The 19,235-nt window shown below is 45.5% G+C and overlaps 1 protein-coding gene across 5 annotated transcripts in view; it reads right to left on the reverse strand.

The window, feature by feature from the left end:
- The window catches only part of arl13b (ADP-ribosylation factor-like 13b), a 123,479-nt gene that overhangs the window by 93,327 nt on the left and 10,917 nt on the right, over window positions 1-19,235 (reverse strand). For all 5 annotated transcript variants that reach the window (XM_038802187.1, XM_038802189.1, XM_038802188.1 and 2 more), the window contains exon 2: window positions 18,077-18,199. In XM_038802187.1, the coding sequence (XP_038658115.1) occupies window positions 18,077-18,135 (59 nt within the window). In that variant the 5' untranslated portion in view covers window positions 18,136-18,199. The remainder of the gene's footprint in view (window positions 1-18,076; window positions 18,200-19,235) is intronic.

Here is a 19,235-nt window from a genome sequence, read left to right on the forward strand (position 1 = left end):
CACATCCAGGACTGGCAATTCATGACCTTATATAATCATGCAACATATGGATTTGATAAATGTAAGCTTCTGTGTCACGAATTGATAGCCACATATGGCATGAACTGAGATGCTAAGAGAATAAGAATTGATACCTAAAAATGGTATGAACTGCGAAACTATGAGAATTGATTGGCTGTATGTAAACGAGAATGCAAACTAATTCTGCTTTGAAAATGTACATTAAGCCAGTTTAAGCCACAGCTCAGAAAGGAAGTGGGCTGGCAAAGACTGCAGAGTCAAAAACCTTTCTCCCAGAGCTCAGTAAACAATAAATTGCTTCTTTTGCTCATGTTGTCTATTTTTGAATATTTTTCACCCAACATTTGGTGTCACAAACAGGATACCGCAAAGCTGTGCGCCGTTTGAGTCGGTGAACCAGTCAAGTAGTCAAAACTTTTGACCGCCAAAAATTAGTCACACGACGAGACGGACGAACGGCGAAGCGGTATCCACCGAACCAGATATCGAGTCCATGTGAGTAAGGGACTCAGTTTAATTCTATGTTTTACGTTATTAAATGTATTGTGATAATCAGCTGCTCGAGGGTAATTATGCCCCACGTAAAGGCCAGAGTTAGTTGGGAGTCCGAGACGCACAGACTGTCGAGTGTTAACAGTCACGGGATTTATTCATATACCGAACATAGTGACAAGCCAGGACCACCACTCCAAGCGAGTGGACGACTGGTAAAGCCTCTGAGCATAGTCGCCGAGGGGAACCGGAGGTGCGGTTGATAGGAGACACCGTTAACAAATCATGGAAAAGAGAGGCACAAAGCCTCAGGATCCTGGAGTATGGCATTCGGACAAGAACAAAAGGACCTAGTAGAGAAATCAAAGATGGGTGGGATCCCCGCAGCCCAAAGAAAATAGTGGGATAAACAGAAGCGAGACACGACCAAAAAGGCGGGGTCATCTTAGTTCACCAGTTAGTAGCAAGTATAAATTATGCTCAGGCAACAAGACAAAGCACTGATGTTTTAAATGACTCCCGCCGAGAAAATCCACCCCCATATGCCTCTGCCCCCCTACACGTGGAGGACGAAGGACAAATGACAGAAATTAAATGCGCCTCCATCCAACATTATGCTAATGTCGCACATGAGATACAAAACCTTCACACCACTAGAGAAATAGGCTATTTTGAAAGATTTAGGCACTCTTAGCCCCCGTAGTAAAAACGCAGATTTTTGGAGGAATGTAGAAGAGATGTGGGAGGTTCATGATTTACACCCACGAGATATAACCAATTAGTAAGGGCCAAATGTCCAGCGGATAAGTGGAGAATCCTAGCAGCCAATTTCCGAGATGGGGGTTGGGAAAGCGCAGTCACAGTGAACATGACACGGGCCGCCCAACAGGCAGCCTATAATCCGTTTAAAGTGGCCGTCTGTACCGGCTTGGGGGATCCCACCACAAATTGGGGGAAGGGTCCAGGCTACAAGACAGAGGAAAGGGGAGCCTAGTAGCGATTATGGCGAATGATTATTTGACACATATTGCAAATCATCAGGACAAGCGAATCCCCAACAGGACGATGCCCCCTTTCTTCAGATGTTTAAAGCTGGACTCTCGCCCACACACCAAGGCATTCAAATGGGCGTGGTAGCCGCACCCACTTATGACGCCGATGGGCGAGTCAGGTGGATGCCAGTCACCCAGATAGGAAGCAAGACTGTCATTTATCTCAGGCACCAAATATCTCAGGGAACCCGAACTATGCCCCATGACCGACGCACGGCGAAACAGGACATGCCTATCCCGACCTCAGTCTGTGGAATTTGCAAGGTCTTGGGACTATTTAATTACAGTTGGAATTTCATTCCTCACTTTGTGCCCATGGCTGAACCAATCTAGAGATTGGTACGGGTGGGGGGGGGGGGAATCCTGGCACACCAGCCGAGACCGAGGGGCCCTTGGGAAAACCTTCAAATTGACTTTACCAGACCACTACCCAAAGCAAGGGTAAGCGATATTGTCTCGTCATCATCGACCAATTTATCTGATGGGTAGAGGCGTTTCCAACGTGCGACGGGGGGGGGGGGGGGGGGGGGGGGGGGGGGGGACGGGACATAGGCCAAATAAAAGATTGAATGCGCAAATATATATTTGAGCTCAGCCATCAATTGAAGGAAACGCGCCACCAGACAAGAAATAGAGAAACAAATGATAAAAACCTAGAGTTGCCCCCCACACGCTGGTTCAAAGGTTATTAATTCACATTCTCACTTACATACAGCCAATCAATTCTCTTAGTTTCGCAGTTCATACCATTTTTAGGTATCAATCCTTTTTCTCTTAGTATCTCAGTTCATGCCATATAGGGCTATCATTTTGTGATACAGAAGCTTACATTTATCAAATCCATAAGGTCATAAGGTTATGGGTTGCCAGTCCTAAGGTCATGAGTTGCCTGTCCTGGATGTGGTCGCAGCTGTTTTGACAGCTTAGAATAACAGTTCATGAAGAAAATGGAGAACTGGTCCTTACTTGACCCATTGTCTTTGGAAAGTACATCTGTTCAGGTCACTCTCAGCCTAAAATTTGCCGACTCAGCGGGGAAGCTCGCCGGCTCAGCGGGGAAGCTCGCCGGCTCAGCGGGGAAGCTCGCCGGCTCAGCCCGGAAGCTCGCCGGCTCAGCCCGAAAGCTCGCCGGCTCAGCCCGAAAGCTCGCCGGCTCAGCCCGAAAGCTCGCCGGCTCAGCCCGAAAGCTCGCCGGCTCAGCCCGAAAGCTCGCCGGCTCAGCCCGAAAGCTCGCCGGCTCAGCCCGAAAGCTCGCCGGCTCAGCCCGAAAGCTCGCCGGCTCAGCCCGAAAGCTCGCCGGCTCAGCCCGAAAGCTCGCCGGCTCAGCCCGAAAGCTCGCCGGCTCAGCCCGAAAGCTCGCCGGCTCAGCCCGAAAGCTCGCCGGCTCAGCACGAAAGCTCGCCGGCTCAGCACGAAAGCTCGCCGGCTCAGCACGAAAGCTCGCCGGCTCAGCACGAAAGCTCGCCGGCTCAGCACGAAAGCTCGCCGGCTCAGCACGAAAGCTCGCCGGCTCAGCAGGAAAGCTCGCCGGCTCAGCAGGAAAGCTCGCCGGCTCAGCAGGAAAGCTCGCCGGCTCAGCAGGAAAGCTCGCCGGCTCAGCACGAAAGCTCGCCGGCTCAGCACGAAAGCTCGCCGGCTCAGCACGAAAGCTCGCCGGCTCAGCACGAAAGCTCGCCGGCTCAGCACGAAAGCTCGCTGGCTCAGCACGAAAGCTCGCCGGCTCAGCAGGAAAGTTCGCCGGCTCAGCAGGAAAGTTCGCCGGCTCAGCAGGAAAGTTCGCTGGCTCAGCAGGAAAGACCATATAGCAAAAAGCAATCATTAATTCATATTCTAGCATATCAAAGCAAAAAGTTGCACCAACAGTCATAAAGCTGGAGGAATATGAACCTATGATCATAAAATTAAACAAAATCACATTTTCAAGAATTATATCCCTACCACACAACTGTGCAGTAGCATGAGTGCGATCACTATAAAAATACTGGATAATATTTGGTCTGAAGTATGTTACAAAGGGACAAAACATCAGTGGTCTACATTACACCAAATTACTAGCGCAAAACCTGAATGTGATTTATCAACAATTAATGTCAGGTCCACAAGCGAATGAAGAGGTACAAGTACGTGTCATCATCATACTTAAGGAAGTTAGATGGGCTTAATGTAGATGAGAAAGGAGAACAATTCTGGAATAGATCCTTGGGAAATTCAGGGAAACGGTAAACAAGGCTGCGAGTTTTAGTTAGGAAGAGAGATTGGATAGACTGGGGTTGTTTTTCTTGAAGCAGAGAAATCTCTGGGAGGACATAATTCAGATGTATAAAATTATGAGGGGCATAGTTAGAGTAGACAGGCAGATACGTCTCCCCTTACTGGAGGGATTAATGACCGGGTGGATAGATTGAAGGTAAAGGGTAGGAGGTTTCGAGGGGATGAGAGAAAAACGTTTTCACCCAGACGGTGGTGGGAGTCTGGAACTCGCTGCCTGAAAGGGTGGCGGATGCAGAGACCCTCTCAACAGTTAAGAAATATTTAGATGTACACTTACAATGCCAAGGCATATAAGGCTATGGGGCAAGTGCTGGAAAATGGGATTAGAATAGTTAGATGGTTGACCGGTGCAGATACGATGGGCCAAAGTGCCTTTCCTGTGCTGTGGACATCTATGACTCTAAGGTGAATCTTTTTGAAGGTGTGCTGACTATGTTAGAATATGAGGGCTAAAATAATTCAAGGGTGAAATGATCGAACATTCCATTATTCAAAGTCAAAATGAGTGCAAAGAAAATCTCTGGGATATGAAGATCACAGCAATGTGACTATCTTAAGGTTACAATACCCTGGACGAGTTTGCAGTCAATTCCAGCCCCACAGAACTGAGTCCCAGAAGTGAATTAACCAATAATTCATATATTTTCCTGAGATCTTTGACCCTTGATTGTTCCAATGACCGACAGGCACCAGATTTGTATGTTAAACATAAAAAAAAACTATTTACAACAAAAGTAGAGTTAAACATGTACTGGACTAATAGAACAATGGTCTACTAATCTAACCATTCCCCACCCTCCACCCAGGAACACACACAAGGCAAGTACATGGCGGGTGGGAAGGAAAGATTCAAAGATAACAGGAGTTAAAAGGGCTAAGATGGATCTTTGCTGCTGAAGTGATAGTCTCTGTAGTCCGATGTGGAAATCATTGGTTGGTTTAAATCTCTTAGAATCTGCCTTCAATTAGATCTCACGGACTGCAGGAGTTCCACTGGAGAGTCACCTCACATACAGAGGTCGCCACCAGATTGACTCTCAATCTTACTGAGATAGTACTAGAATTCTCTAACTGAGAGTTTAAAGGAGGGTTTTCCGTGCATTCTGCCTCAGGAATGTATGTCCGCTCTTTGTGCAAGGTTACTGGCTATGGTACAGAGAGAGAAAAAGGCCTGGACTTCAGGACCCTTTTTGGATTCTCAGGAGAGGTATCAGCCTGGGCTACTCCCAGCCTTTCCTACAGAGGTTTAACTTGCATAGGCCTGGCTGGAAAGAATGCGTGTAGCATTTAAATCAGGAGCTAAACCTTCCCAGGCATGATAGAATGTCCTGACCTGCTCACTCCAGCCACGAGCGATGTTACAGCTGTTTGATGGAAATAAAGCAATGACAGTAGTTAGCTTCAATGACGTATCACTGGAATTGTAGTGGGATGCAGTCAGGAGGACCTTTTTATATTGCTGCGGAAAGGCCTGTAACCCTGAGCGAGATTGTGAGTAGCAGGAACACTGTGTCCAGGTCTAGGATGCAGTGCAGGAAGTACTTTATTAAACATACCAGTGAAATCTTACAAAAGGATGGCAAAGTGTCAGTTCCAGTGAGAAAAACGGTGAGAATCCCACATACAGTGTTAGCGGGATTTCTCACAGAATTTTGAGCCTCTGGTGTTTTATCCCCATGTGACTCAAGGCACATTCTTGGCTGCCTCCCGCTGTCGCAAGCCCTGGAGAAACTTAATCACGGTAATCACTGGGGAGCTCCATACAAACGCCTCCGCAGTACTTGTTCCAGATCCATGAGAGGGGGTGGCAGCACTAAAGCCAGGACCATGTTTCTCAGACGGAGCCCTGACCAGATGCCTGAATAGATATCCTACACCGCACTCCATGAAACGCTCCACCAGCGAGGTCACCACCCGCGCCTGGGAGTGTATGGCATCCTAGTAAGTGCCAGCTCCCTACAGAAGAGGACAGCAGTGGTGCCGGAAAAAAGAACACCATTCTTCATGCAGCTAGAGCAAATTCGCTGCCTCCAGTCCCTCACCCACCCCTTCGCACCTCCAAGGTGATCTCTTGCCCAGTCACCTCGCAGGTTGCCCACCTGTCACAAAGCCCTTCTCCCAGCAGCCCATCTCTCACCACCAACCTTCGTACTACTCAATCTCAAATCTGCTCCTCACATCCCTGCTCTGACTCCAGTATCACTTCTCAAACATCTGAGCTGCTAGGACTCTGCATACACATGCCGCATCTGTAACCCCCCAGGAGAAAATCGAGCACAACTGGTTAGAGGGGTCACACACCCAGAGTCATGCGGAAGACTTGCGCCCCCCCCCCCCCCCCAACCCGGCCACAATGAGGAAAAAGCCCTCGAGCTACCGGGGTGGAGCAGGATCAAATCTGTTCAGATGGATTAGGGAGGCGCGAGGGCAGTAACCAAAAGGGACAAACAGTCATTCCTCAAACCTCACGAGAGTAAACATCTCATCATTTATCCCCCATGATATCCTATTCCCATCGCCCTTCCCTTCCAGGGCAATCAGGAGAGCAGCCCAAACCATCCCCATGCCCCCTGGAAACCACAGACTTGAACAGTTCAGAGGAGTTCAGCATCAAAGAGACGACACATCTCCACCAGCTCAGATACTCACACCTCTGTGGAATTGAGCAGTAGTTAGGCTTCTGGGTCGCTCACTGGTGAGCACCTCACAGCTGATGATCCAATGCAACAAGGCCAAAACTACGAGGATGGAATTCACAATGGCACCCATCTTAGTGCAGGACATGAAATGCATGGCGGGTGATCACTTGATGGCTCAACTCTTGACCTCCATGGCTGAAGGCATTACCTCCAAGGCTGAGAGCCATCAATTGCATGGTAGAGGCACTGGTGAGAATCCACAAGTGTCAGCGCCAGAGGATGGCAGGGCTCCTGGATCTCACTCGAGCTGCCCTTCTATCCTATGGAGCAGCACAGGGGGCCCTGGGCACCCAAGGGAAGAGGATTGAAAGGAACACAGTTCAGAGTCCTCCACCGAGGATGTCCAGCCAATCTGACATGCCCCTCCCTGTGAGCGACACATCCCAAGTCCCAAATACTGAGGGTAACATTGTAACAACCATGCTGCCCGAAAGTACACCTGGATCCTCAAGGCTCTCAACCTCCACCCCCAAGCGGACCCTCGCAAAGTCATGTCAGGCTGCTGCAAGCAGCAGACAACCTCAGCCATGGATCCTGGGGAAACACCCAGACGTAGTGTGAGAGTTAGGAACTAGAAGAAACTGGAGGCATCTAATGGACGCTGGTGAGCAGAGCAGAGGCACTAGTTAAGATAGGTCACCATTATAAAAAAAGCACATGTAAATAAATATCATTTTGTTCACCAGCTTTGTCCTCCTCCCTGTCATTTCATGCTGTGCTCTGCAAATCTCCAAGCATGCTTCATCCTTGCGCAATGTGAGAGCGGCAGCACTTTGGCTCTGCCACCTCCCACACTGATAACTCTGCTGCCCTTCCAACCGCTCCCACGCTGATGACTGTGAAGACAGAATCCCTAACCTCAAAGGGGGTTGTTGAAGGCGAGAGCTCAACCCACAACTTTTTTTTTGTAAATTTAAAGTACCCAATTCATTTTCAATTTTTTCTCCCAATTAATTTAAAAAAAAAATTAGAGTGCCCAATTCATTTTTTCCAATTAAGGGACAATTCAGCATGGCCAATCCACTTACCCTGCACATCTTTGGGTTGTGGATTCGAAACCCAAGCAAACACGGGGAGAACTTGCAAACTCCACACGGACTGTGACCCAGAGCCGGGATCGAACCTGGGACCTCGGTGACGTGAGGCAGTAGTGCTAACCACTGTGCCACCGTGCTGCCTTTTTCCCCTCCAATTAAGGGGAAATTTTGCGTGGCCAATCCACCTACCCTGCACATTTTTGGGTTGTTGGGGTGAGACCCACGCAGACGCAGGGAGAAAGTGCAAATTCCAAGCGGACAGTGACCCAGGGTCAGGATTGAACTGGGTCCTTGGCACCGTGAGGTAGCAGTGCTAACCACGACACCACCGTGCTGCCCCATCCTACGTCTCTAAATCCCATGATAAACAGGTTCCTTGGAAGGACGCGTTCAGATCCCTGAATGACAGGAGTCAGACATATCGTTGAAGGATCGAGGATCATCGTTCTGTCCTCAATGCAAGTCATCATCATTCTCCTGAAGAGTCTGGCCCTTAGTACCTTGCCCATGGAATCGGGCACCACTGTGGAAATCACTGACACCACACTAAATGATTAAGATCTCCTCACTGCTAGTCCTGCTCGGCCCCAAACCTAGAGGCATCCCTAGCCCGACGATTCAAGTGGGCTTTGGCCACGGACCAAAGTCGTTCCTCCTCCTCGGGTTTCCCCTCGCTGCCCGCCTCGTGTCCACTTCATCCAAGGAGATATGGCACTTCTCTTTCTCCTGCCCCTCTGCCACTCCAAGTTTTGGGGAGCAGATCACTATTATGCAGGACACGCTTTGGGGGCTGTATTGGAGGGCACTCTGCGGCCGGTCCACGCACCGGAACTGCATCTTCAGCTGTCCAATCGCCTGCTGGACCAGCATGTGCATCGAAGCATTAGCCTTCTTGTCGTGAATCTCCGCCTCAGTTTGTGACCTCACAATTGTGTCATCAGCCACTTTCTTATGGAGGTACCCCTTGTCCCAGAGGAGTCATCCCTCCAGATGTCGCTCTCCCTCAAACATACCCAAGATCGTCGAGCAGCCCAAGATGTAACTACCATGGACGCTTCCCAGAAAATGGGCACATACCTGCATGGCTCACATCATGTGGTCACAGACGATCTGGGCATTGAGGGGATGTAATCTCATGCAGCTCATAACTGGCGCTGCATGATGCCTTGGAGAAGGCAGGGCCACGAGTTCAGTCTATCAAATCCCGCACCTGGGGCATAACAGCTAAGCAGGTGAAGTCCATTGCTCTGGTACCTGGAGCATGACAACTAAGCAGGTGAAGTCCATTGCTCAGGTGTCTTGACTCTCCCGGTCCAAGTTAATATACATGTGGGCACTCGCATAAAGGGCAACTGTCACCTCCCTAACTGGTGCTGCCCTGAAACGAGCTGGTCATATAGAAGTTCAGAGCAGCAGTGACTTTAAGGGCCTCACAGAAGCCTCCGATTATAACCTGCAACGTGGCGAGTGATGATAGAGTTCACCATGGTGCTTTGCATTGGGGTCTACATCAATGTATCCTGTGTGATGTAAACTTTTGATTGAGCATTGGAATTCAATGCTTGGGGCATCAACTATTTTTAATTGAACCAAATAAACTAAATTAAATTAAACTTAAAAAGAACTGAGGGACAAATTAAAGGGGTAAAATGAAACCGAAATGTCAAACCTAAACATGGTTAAAGGGTTGATAAAGCACCCCAGACCCTCGGTGGCAGTGAACTTTCGCTCTGCATATCTCACTGGCACAATTGACTTGTCAATGAAAGATGAAAATGGCCAGAACTGAACTTGTGTCCCTCACATCCTCTCCAGTGCACCCTGAACAGTAAAAAAAAAGAGGGGGGCTGCCAGGTTCACATTTTGTACACCTGTTGCAAATGGCACTGGTGTGACAGAGAGTGCTCGCTAATGACATGCTAATGGCACCATTTGCACCACTCCGCTGTTCTGGGGATGTTTTAAAGGGTTTTGCAAATGGGTCATAATTGCACCAAATACTATCGTCCATCTATAATAATTAAATCCCCGATTTCTCACCAGCATCCAAAAGCCCTGTCAAATCCTGAAGTGGAAGTATTGGAAATGGGTGACGTTCCTAATTAAAATTTCCAAAATGTTAAACCCCCCCATCTATCCCTAATGCATCCATTCTTCGAGAGTGCAGGTATAGATTCCCTCCCCGCTCTCCCCTTGTCTGCTGCAGCATGATCCAAATGTTATTCTTCAATACGCAATTTCAATGTTTACATACAAGAACAGTTCTCATCTAAATGCTCTTTCACAAAGCAGATCAGGCAATTTCTTCTATTTTAGAAAACTCTCACCTTCATATTTTAGAAAGCCAAAGTGATATAAGATAGATGGGATACAGCAAGGATCACTCCTGCGATTGACCCATCATGTGCATTTAATCATAGAATCCTTATAATGAAGGAGGCCATTTGACCCATCGAGTCTGCACTGACCCGTCGGAAGGGCACTCTACCATATCTACTCCCCTGTCCATCCTTCCCTATCCCCATAACCCCATAACCTAACCTGCACAACCCTGCAGATTAAGGGGCAATTTAGCATGGCCAATCCACTTACCCTACCCACAAGTCTTTGGACTGTGGGAGGAAACCGGAGGACCCAGAGGAAACCCACGCAGATACGGAGAGAATGTACAAACTCCACACAGTGACCCAAGGTCGGAATTAAACCCAGGTCCCTGGCGGTGAGGCAGCTGTGCCACCCCAATGTCTAAATAAAATGAAACTTTAGTAACTTGGATAATTAACTTTCTTGATACTTTACTTTTAATTTCAAAACTAAAGGATGACAAAACTCTAATACTAATATCTTCTAGTTTTATTTAGATGGATGGCAAACCTCTGCACAACACCAAGATCAATCTTTCTTCTTTATAGAATTGATTAGTCAAATAAAACACAATGGAATTAGCAGGAGAGGCATGTGTTGCAGCTCCATCACGTGGGAGGCTGGTCAACACTCGTGTGACCCATGGCAACCACATCTGCATTAAGCGTCTGCAGCTCGAGGAACATTAACGTAAGAGTTAATGGGCTGGAATACGAGCGTCAGACACTGAAATGCATCAGGGAGGGGAACAGTTACCTGGACATTTTGTTCCAGGAGGTAACTTCCTTTCAGCTAGGTCAGCAGTTCCCAAACTGCGAGTTACATTTCAGGTGGTGAGTTGCCCTTCCTCCAAGCAGCAATGGTAACTGCGGAGACGAAATTGCCCAGTCTGAAAGCTCTAGTAGCACATTGGATTGATGCCATCAAACAGCAAGGAGAGGAAGGTGAGCTGAAAGTGCTCTTTAACCCATCAAGATGATGTGACATGTGCAATGCAGAATATTAATCATTAGTTCAATCAGCTGGTGTAATGCCTGGATTATTTAAAAAAAGGAAAGAACCAGTTAGAACTGCAATGGCGCGGTGTTATTAAAAAGCCGTAGAAGTCACCCGAGCTACAAATGGGCCAAGTTTCTAGAAGCCTGTAAAAGCAGATTACTAGGGGGACAGAGCTGGGCAATTACCTGATGGATGTCACACCTGCCATTGCTTGACCTCTCTAAAAAACATAAAGACACCAGGTCTCCTGACCCCTGAAACTATCTGGAACAGAAAAAGGACTAACAAAACTTATTATGAAAGTAAGGTGCCAAGGACCTGCCATCTGTTTTGATGACATCTTGATAGCTTTGATAAATGGATCGCTAATTTGGATTTCCCTCCATTGTGTGCCAATAGCCAGCTGTCACATGATCAGAATCCCACTTGGGAAAAGCTAATATTATAAATTTGTCTGTTGGTTACAGCAGGAGTACTCTGCAGTGTCAGTCAGTAACATCCAGAAGGCACCTGCAGAATGTACCACCTCTCTCACCTGCTATTCTCACGTTTGAACCTTACCTCTGTTACATTTTGGAATTCATCACAAAGGTACAGCATTTTAATCAAAAAAAATTTCAAATGCCATTAAACAGATTAGTTTCATGGCATTTGATGTTATTTTATTCACACTAGTGCATGTATGTGTTTGTGCTTGCGCACATATGTTGCTGGATTCAGGGCATGTTTTTACCTTTGTAATGAGTCGTAAAAGAGACTGACTTTCAGAAAAACAACTAGTTACATCAGCCACAACCTTATTCGAATTTCAAGATGACCAATGAAACTTTGGAACGTATATTTATTTTCTTATGGACTTTAACTCTCATCAATTTCATCTCCTCCATTCTGTAGCATGATGTTATTTTATTCACACTGGTACATGTACGTGCTTGTGCTTGCGTATATACGTTGCAGGATTCAGGGCATATTTTTACCTTTGTAACGAGTCGTATCCTTGCACCGAGTGAATTTTTAAACAATAAACTAACTCCTTACCCAAGAGACCAGGATGGCTTATTTCTTTATATAGCTTTACTTACGAAGTGAAAAATATTGAAGTGAAAAATCACAATTAAAAAAACTAAATCCAAACTCTTGTTATAACCAACCTCAAGAGAGGAATTTATTCACCCCTCCAGACTTGGTCATAAAAATCTTAGAAAAAATGTTTGGCATTGAGTGCCGAGAGGTCTGGAATGTTTGCCTGCCAGCTTGGTACAGGTAGGGAAGTATAACTCAGTCACTGACGGGAATGTAGAATTCTGGGAGGGCACACAGTTCAGCTGGGAAGGTGAGGGGCAGCATCAAACTGCGTAGGTCTGCTTCGGCACCACAGGATGGATGGGGTGAGGGAGGGTACATGAGTAATAGAGTGTACTTGTGAGGAGGTGGTGGAAGATGGAGGCTTGGGAAGAAGAGCTTGTGTAAGGGTACATGGTGGTGTGGGAAAGAGGGGCTCCTAAACAAGTAAGTGGAGGAGAGGTTTAGAAAACACAGAAATTAAGAGCAGGCGGAGGCCATTCAGCCCTTCAAACCTGTTCTGCTATTCATTATGAGCATGGCTAATCATCCAACTCAGTAACCTGCTCCCGCTTTCCCCCCATATCATTTGATCTCTTTGGCCTCAAGAGCTATATCTAACTCCTTCTTGCAAACAGTCAATGTTTTGGCCGCAACTGCTTACTGCGGAGTGCGGGGAGGCAGTGTATAGTAATCCAGAGACCCAGAGTACTCTGGGGTCCCAGGTTCAATCCTTCCAATGCAGATGGTGAAATTTGAATTCAATAAAAATCTAGAATTAAAAATCTGGTGATGGCCATGACCATTGTCGATTGTCATAAAAACCCATCTGGTTCCTTTAGGGAAAGAAATCTGCCATCCTTACCTGGTCTGGCCTATATGTGACCCCAGACCCACAGCAATGTGGTTGACTCTTAACTGCCCCTCAAGGTCAATTAGGGATAGGCAATAAATGCTGGCATAGCCTGTGATGCCCTCGGCCCATTAACAAATAAAAATAAAGAAAGAAAATAATTCCATTGGCTCACCACTCTCGGTGAAGACATTTCTGGGAAGGAATATGTGGGTCTCTGTCTTTGTGGGTGGGGCTGATTATGACGTATGTGTGGGAATTGCAGAGAGCAGGGGTTCACTGAGTCCTCCACATTATGGGAAGTATGAAACTTACATGAATAAATATAATGGCATTTTTACATAGTACTTTAAAATTTCAAATTTCCAAACTGATATTTTGTACATATTGATGAACTTTAATAATTATGTACTGAATATTACCAAAGAGCTTTATTGCTGTTTTGTTTTTGCTGGCACAGGGCTTCTGTTAATTTTCAAGTGTTAAAATAGTTTGAGAAGCACCGGGCTAGATTCTTTATATGGTTTGTGATCAGGGACAGGTGGTTGTGACTGCAAGAGGGGCAGGTATGGGGATCCAGAAGGTATTAATTAAGGAGCCTCGGTCCTGGCAATTGTCCAACTGGTTCCATGTGCTCGCAGCTTGAGAGCACAGCAGGGAGAATGAGCAAACTGACGTATTTCTTCATACAGCTTTACATAGATCAAGTAAATATTGAAGTGAAAAATCACATTTTTTGAAAAATTCAAACTGTTATAACAAACCTCAGTAGTGGAAGAAAGAGGAAATTATTCACCTCTCCGGATTTGGTCATAACAAACCTTAGAAAGGATGTTTGGCAATGAGTCCCAAGGGGGTCTGTAATATTTGTGTACCAACTTGGTACAGGTAGGCAAATATAACTCAGTCACTCGTGTAGGAGAAACTGGGAGGGAACAAGGCCATTCCAGTGGGAGGAGAATAAAGGAATGCATTGTAGTAGGGGTCAGTCTAGTTAGGGGAATAGATATTGCTCTCTTCAGCCTACAGTGAGAGACTTAAAGTCTGTTAAAGACTTATTACCTGTCCAGTACCATCTTCTTACGGCTGGAGAAGAACTTGGGAGTGAGAGAGGAAGGATCCAGTTGATGTGGTCCAACAGCATAGGTAGGACAAAAAACAAGGTTCTGCTGAAGAGTATGGACAGCTAGAGAGTAAAATGCAGAGCCACCAAGATAACCTCCAGATGATAAAATTAGCACAGGTTAAATAAGATCAGAGTTGAATATGTAGCTCAAAGATTGGTGTAGGAGAAATAGGTTTTGATCCATATAGCACTGGCACCACTACTTGGGAAAAGCGGGAGCTATACCATTGGGATGGCCTCACTTTAACCGTGCTAGGACAAGTGTTCACATGAGGGGATAAAGGACAGGGCATGGTGCAGGTTGTAATCTCAAAGATAATGATAACAAGATGTGACAGGAAGGGACAAGACATCAAAATATAGAAGTGTACCAGCAGATAAGGTCATAGTTTGGAAGAATGGGAAAAACTCAGAATTAAAGGCTTATTTTACATTCATTTACAAGATGTGGCCATCACTGGCTAGGCCAGCATTTATTGTCCATCCCTAGTTGCCCTAAAGAAAGTGGCGGTGAGCTGTCTTCTTGAACTGCTGCAGTCCTTGAAGTGTAGGTATACATGCAGTTCTGTTAGAGGGAAAATTCTAGGAATTTGACCCAGTGAAGGAATGGCACTTTCAAGTTGTGATGGTGTGATTTGGAGGAGAACCGCCAGGTGGCGGAGTTAAGAATTGAGAAAAATTAAGATTAAAAAATTGAAATTGGGATCAAATAAAATAAAGAAAAGGGATAGAGAAGTGCAGCTGGCTGAAGAGGTGTTTTGATATGCAAATCACCATATAAGGGAGAAAAGCAAGTGTTTACCTAGGTGACATGGGGAAACCAATGGGGTGTGGAAGAGGTAACTTCAAAGTGAAGAGATATGGGAATTAGCACTTATATGCTAAAAGGCAAGGTCCATAAGGGTGGTAACATTATTCTTTTTTTAAATTTAGAGTACCCAATTCATGTTTTTTAATTAAGGAGCAATTTAGCATGGCCAATCCACTGACCCTGCGCATTTTTGGGTTGTGGGGGCAGAACCCACGCAAATACGGGGAGAATGTGTCAATTTGACATGGACAGTGACCCAGAGGATGGATCAAACCTGGGACCTCGGCGCCGTGAAGCCGCAGTGCTAACCCACCATGCTGCCCGAGGGTGCTAACATTAAAAGGGAAAGAATGAAGTATCCATAGCATGAGAAATGAGCACAGCTGAGGCAGCTACAATGATAACCACACCCAGCTGCAGAAAGCAGTCTCCCTCAAAAACAAGTTATTGCTAAAAGGCAGCTGGTAAAACCCAAACCTCAAACAGAGAAAATTATTCCTTCGCTGAAACAGAAGGCAACTTTCCCCAAACATAATAATAATAGCTTATTGTCACAAGTAGGCTTCAATGAAGTTACTGTGAAAATCCCCTAGTCGCCACATTCCGACGCCTGTTCAGGGAGGCTGGAACGGGGATTGAACCCACGCTGCTGGTCTTGTTCTGCATTACAAGCCAGCTGCCTTAGCCCACTGTGCTAAACCAGACCCTGGTTGGGAAAATAACCTGTGGGTGGTAACTATCTGCTTGATTTAGCTCAGGGTTGTATACTACTGCATGTTGTTTGCGAAAAGGGGCATTTCTCAGTTCAGGAAATGCAAGTAGTTGGGAACAAGAGGTACTTAATGACATACTGTACCTATATAACTATCAGTGCAGTTAAGTGCACTGTTGTAGTGTATTATAGTCCTTCTTGTTGTGTTTTCTCTTTTAACTTAAAAAATATTCTTTATTAATTGATTGCAAAACAACAGGATTGCTCCTACCTGGTTTGCATATTTTTTCTCACATTATTGCAAATTGAAAATATACATCACTAAGAACCAGTGTTCCAAGTTACACTTGGGCGGCATGGTGGCACAGTGGTTAGCACTGCTGCCTCACAGCTCTAGGGACCTGGGTTCAATTCCGGTCTCGGGTGACTGTCTGTGTGGAGTTTGCACGTTCTTCACGTGTCTGTAGGGTTTCCTCCGGGTGCTCCGGTTTCCTCCCACAGTCCAAAGATGTGCAGGTTAGGTGGATTGGCCATGCTAAATTGCCCCTTAGTGTCCAAAAGGTTAGGTGGGGTTACTGGGTTGCGCGGACAGGGTGGAGGCGTGGGTTTAAGTCAGACACTCTTTCCAAGGGCTAGTGAAGACTCGATAGGTCGAATGGCCTCCTTCTGGACTGTAAATTCTATGATTCTATGATAAGTTACACTTCTGGGTTTTGGGATACCTTTGTATTTAACATCAGCAGCGTCTTAAACATGTTCCCAGGTATCTTCTGCCCTTGTCCTTCTAGATGGTAGTGGTCGTGGGTTTGGGATGTGCTGCCTAAGGAACCTTGTAGAGCCACTATCTTGTAGATAGTACACACTGCTGCCACTGTTCATTGGTGGAGGAGGGACTGAATGTTTGTGGAAGTGGTAGCAATTAATGCATGCATCATTCGTAACAAAATGGATAATTTGACAGCACAAACGGAGATAAATGAATATGACATGATAGCTACTATAAAGGCATGGTTACAAAATGACCATTACTGGGACCTTAATATTCAAGGACATATCACTTTTCGGAAGGACAGGAAGGGAAAGGATTGGAGGTGGGGTAGGTCAGTAAATACTAGCTAAGATCAGTTGTGAGAAATCATCTTGGTTTGGAGTATCAAAACGTAGAATTAGGTTGGGTGGAGATAAGAAATAGCAAAGGAAAATAATCACTGGTGACAGTAGCTTCACTATAGGACAGTATAAATCAAGAAATAATGGGGGTACAAGAAATAATGGGAGTATAAATCAAGAAATAAGTGGGCTGGGAAAATAGGTTAAAAGACAAGATAGAGAAGCAGCGGCAGACATTTGAGTAGAAATTTCATGACTCTCAACAAAAATATATTGTACTGAGAAAGAAAGATTCTGAGAAAAGAATAAACCAACTATGGTTAACTAAGAAAGTTATGGGTACAACAAATTGAACAAAAAGCTGTACGAGACTGCAAGGATTAGTGGTAGCTCAAGAGAGAAACGCTCAGATACTAGCAGAGGATGACAAAAGCAGAGAAACTGGAATGCGAGAAATCTAGTAAGAGAATCTAGGGGTGAGGGGGCAGAGTGGGCCTGAGAGAAAAAGGAAGAATGCACCTATCGCTATGAAGAACAGCAAAATACTGTTTGCGTATGCAACCAAGCAGAATACTGGTGAGACCTGGTTGTCTATTCAAAAAGACAGAACAGATGGACCTTTGGAGATCCAGGGAACAAGGAGTCACCGAGGTGGGCATTGCTGGTAGAAATTGGTCCTGGCATACTCGGGCTGTGTGGAACGATTTTCAAAAGATCCTGGAAGTTACAATCTGGCGTGGCAGGGAGAAGTGAGCCTACTGGGAAGCTGGAAGCAACTTGGGACTCAATGTTTTAAGTTAAATATCTGCTATGGTGCAGTGAACAGCAAAAGCAGTTGTCAAGCATATCCCAATTCTCAATTGTGTTAATTAGCTTGGTGTATTAGTTTCCTGTTGAGTAATATTGGATTTTAGTTTGTTTGCAATAGTAATTATCTTAAAAGTTGTAAGGTTGTCCCTTTGTTTCTTTCCATTGGTCACTGGGGAAGTCCAAAGATGTGCAGGCTAGGTAGATTGGCCATGCTAAATTGCCCCTTAGTGCCCTATTAGGTGAGGTTACTGGGTTATGGGGATAGGGTGGAGGCAAGGACTTAAGTAGGGTGCTCTTTCCAAGGTCCGGTGCAGATTCGATGGGTTGAATGGCCTCATTGTGTACTGTAAATTCTATGATTCTATCAATTCAATCTTTTTCAAGTTATCGGTCCATATAGGGATCGTAACAATTTTTAGAAAACCTCTTTAATTGCAAATCTTAAATATAATTATTAGAAAGTACTTCACCAATATTAAAGACCAAATATTAACAGGCTCAAATAGAGCAACACTGCTTAAATCACATGTTGCATATACGGTAACTTTCAAAAATAAAACACTACAAATACTGTGCCGCTCAGGAAGCATCTGTGGAGAGAAACAGAGTTTAACATTTCAGGTTGGTAACCTTTCATTAGAAGTGCTTAAGTTATACCTGACAGGTTCTCGCCAACGTTTTAGCCAAGTGCAGCAGTTAGCCATCAGGCTAAACATCCCTTCTCAAAATTCTGAGAGAATCAGACTTCAGCAATCATGCCAACAACTGAGAGGAAAACACCTGCAATGAAATAAAGTAAACCAACATCAGCCAGTTTACAAATGTACTTTAAAAATAAAGTTTGAATTTGAAATGATCTAACTGAAGAAATAGGATGAAATCCAAAACTTCAGTTTACAGTTCATTAATTTCATGCAGAAAAGCAATGATCTTGGTAATTTAGTGTGATTCAAGTACAAGTAACATATTAAGACAAACCATTACTTCATTATTCACATACATTTCATTATTATCCAGAATGATTCCTGAGATGGCACGACTGACATTTGAAGAGAGATCAAGTTGGTTAGAATTGTATTCAGGGGCAGCATGTGGCGCAGTGGTTAGCATTAGGATTGCGATGCTGAGGACCCAAGTTCGAATCCCGGCCCTGGGTCACTGTCCGTGTGGAGTTTGCACATTCTCTCCATGTCTGCGTGGGTTTCACCCCCACAACCCAAACCTGTGCTGGTTAAGTGGATTGGCCACACTAAATTGCCCCTTAATTGGAAAAGAAAAATAATTGGCTATTCTAAACTTATTTTTTTAAAAGGATGTATTCGCTGGAGTTCAGAAGAATGAGGGGGGCATCTCATAGAAATCTATAAAATTTGAACAGGACAAGACAGGGTAAATGCAAGAAGAATGTCCGCGATGTGGGGATGCCCAGAGCCAAGGGTCACAGCCCAAGAATACGGGATAGACCATTTAGGATAGAAATTAGGAAAAGTTTCTTCACCCAGAGAGTGGTGAGCCTGTGGAATTGTTACCACAGGAAGTAGTTAAGGTCAAAACATTGTATGTTTTCAAGGAGCAGTTAGATATAGCACTTGGGGTGAAGAGGGTTAGGCTGTTGGATGATCAGCCGTGATCAGTGAATGGCGGAGCAGGCTCAAAGGGCCGAACAGCCTCCTCCTGCTCTTATTTTCGATGTTTCTATGTATCCAGTGTTATAATCTCAGCTGATGTCAATACTGGACATGAAATGACTCAGCGTCATTAAGTGCTGCTAAAACCGGTGCAGCAGACAGTGCAGCTCTCAAGCTGTCAAAGACAC

The sequence above is a fragment of the Scyliorhinus canicula genome, chromosome 7 (genome assembly GCF_902713615.1).
Source record: "Scyliorhinus canicula chromosome 7, sScyCan1.1, whole genome shotgun sequence".
NCBI lineage: Eukaryota > Metazoa > Chordata > Chondrichthyes > Carcharhiniformes > Scyliorhinidae > Scyliorhinus > Scyliorhinus canicula.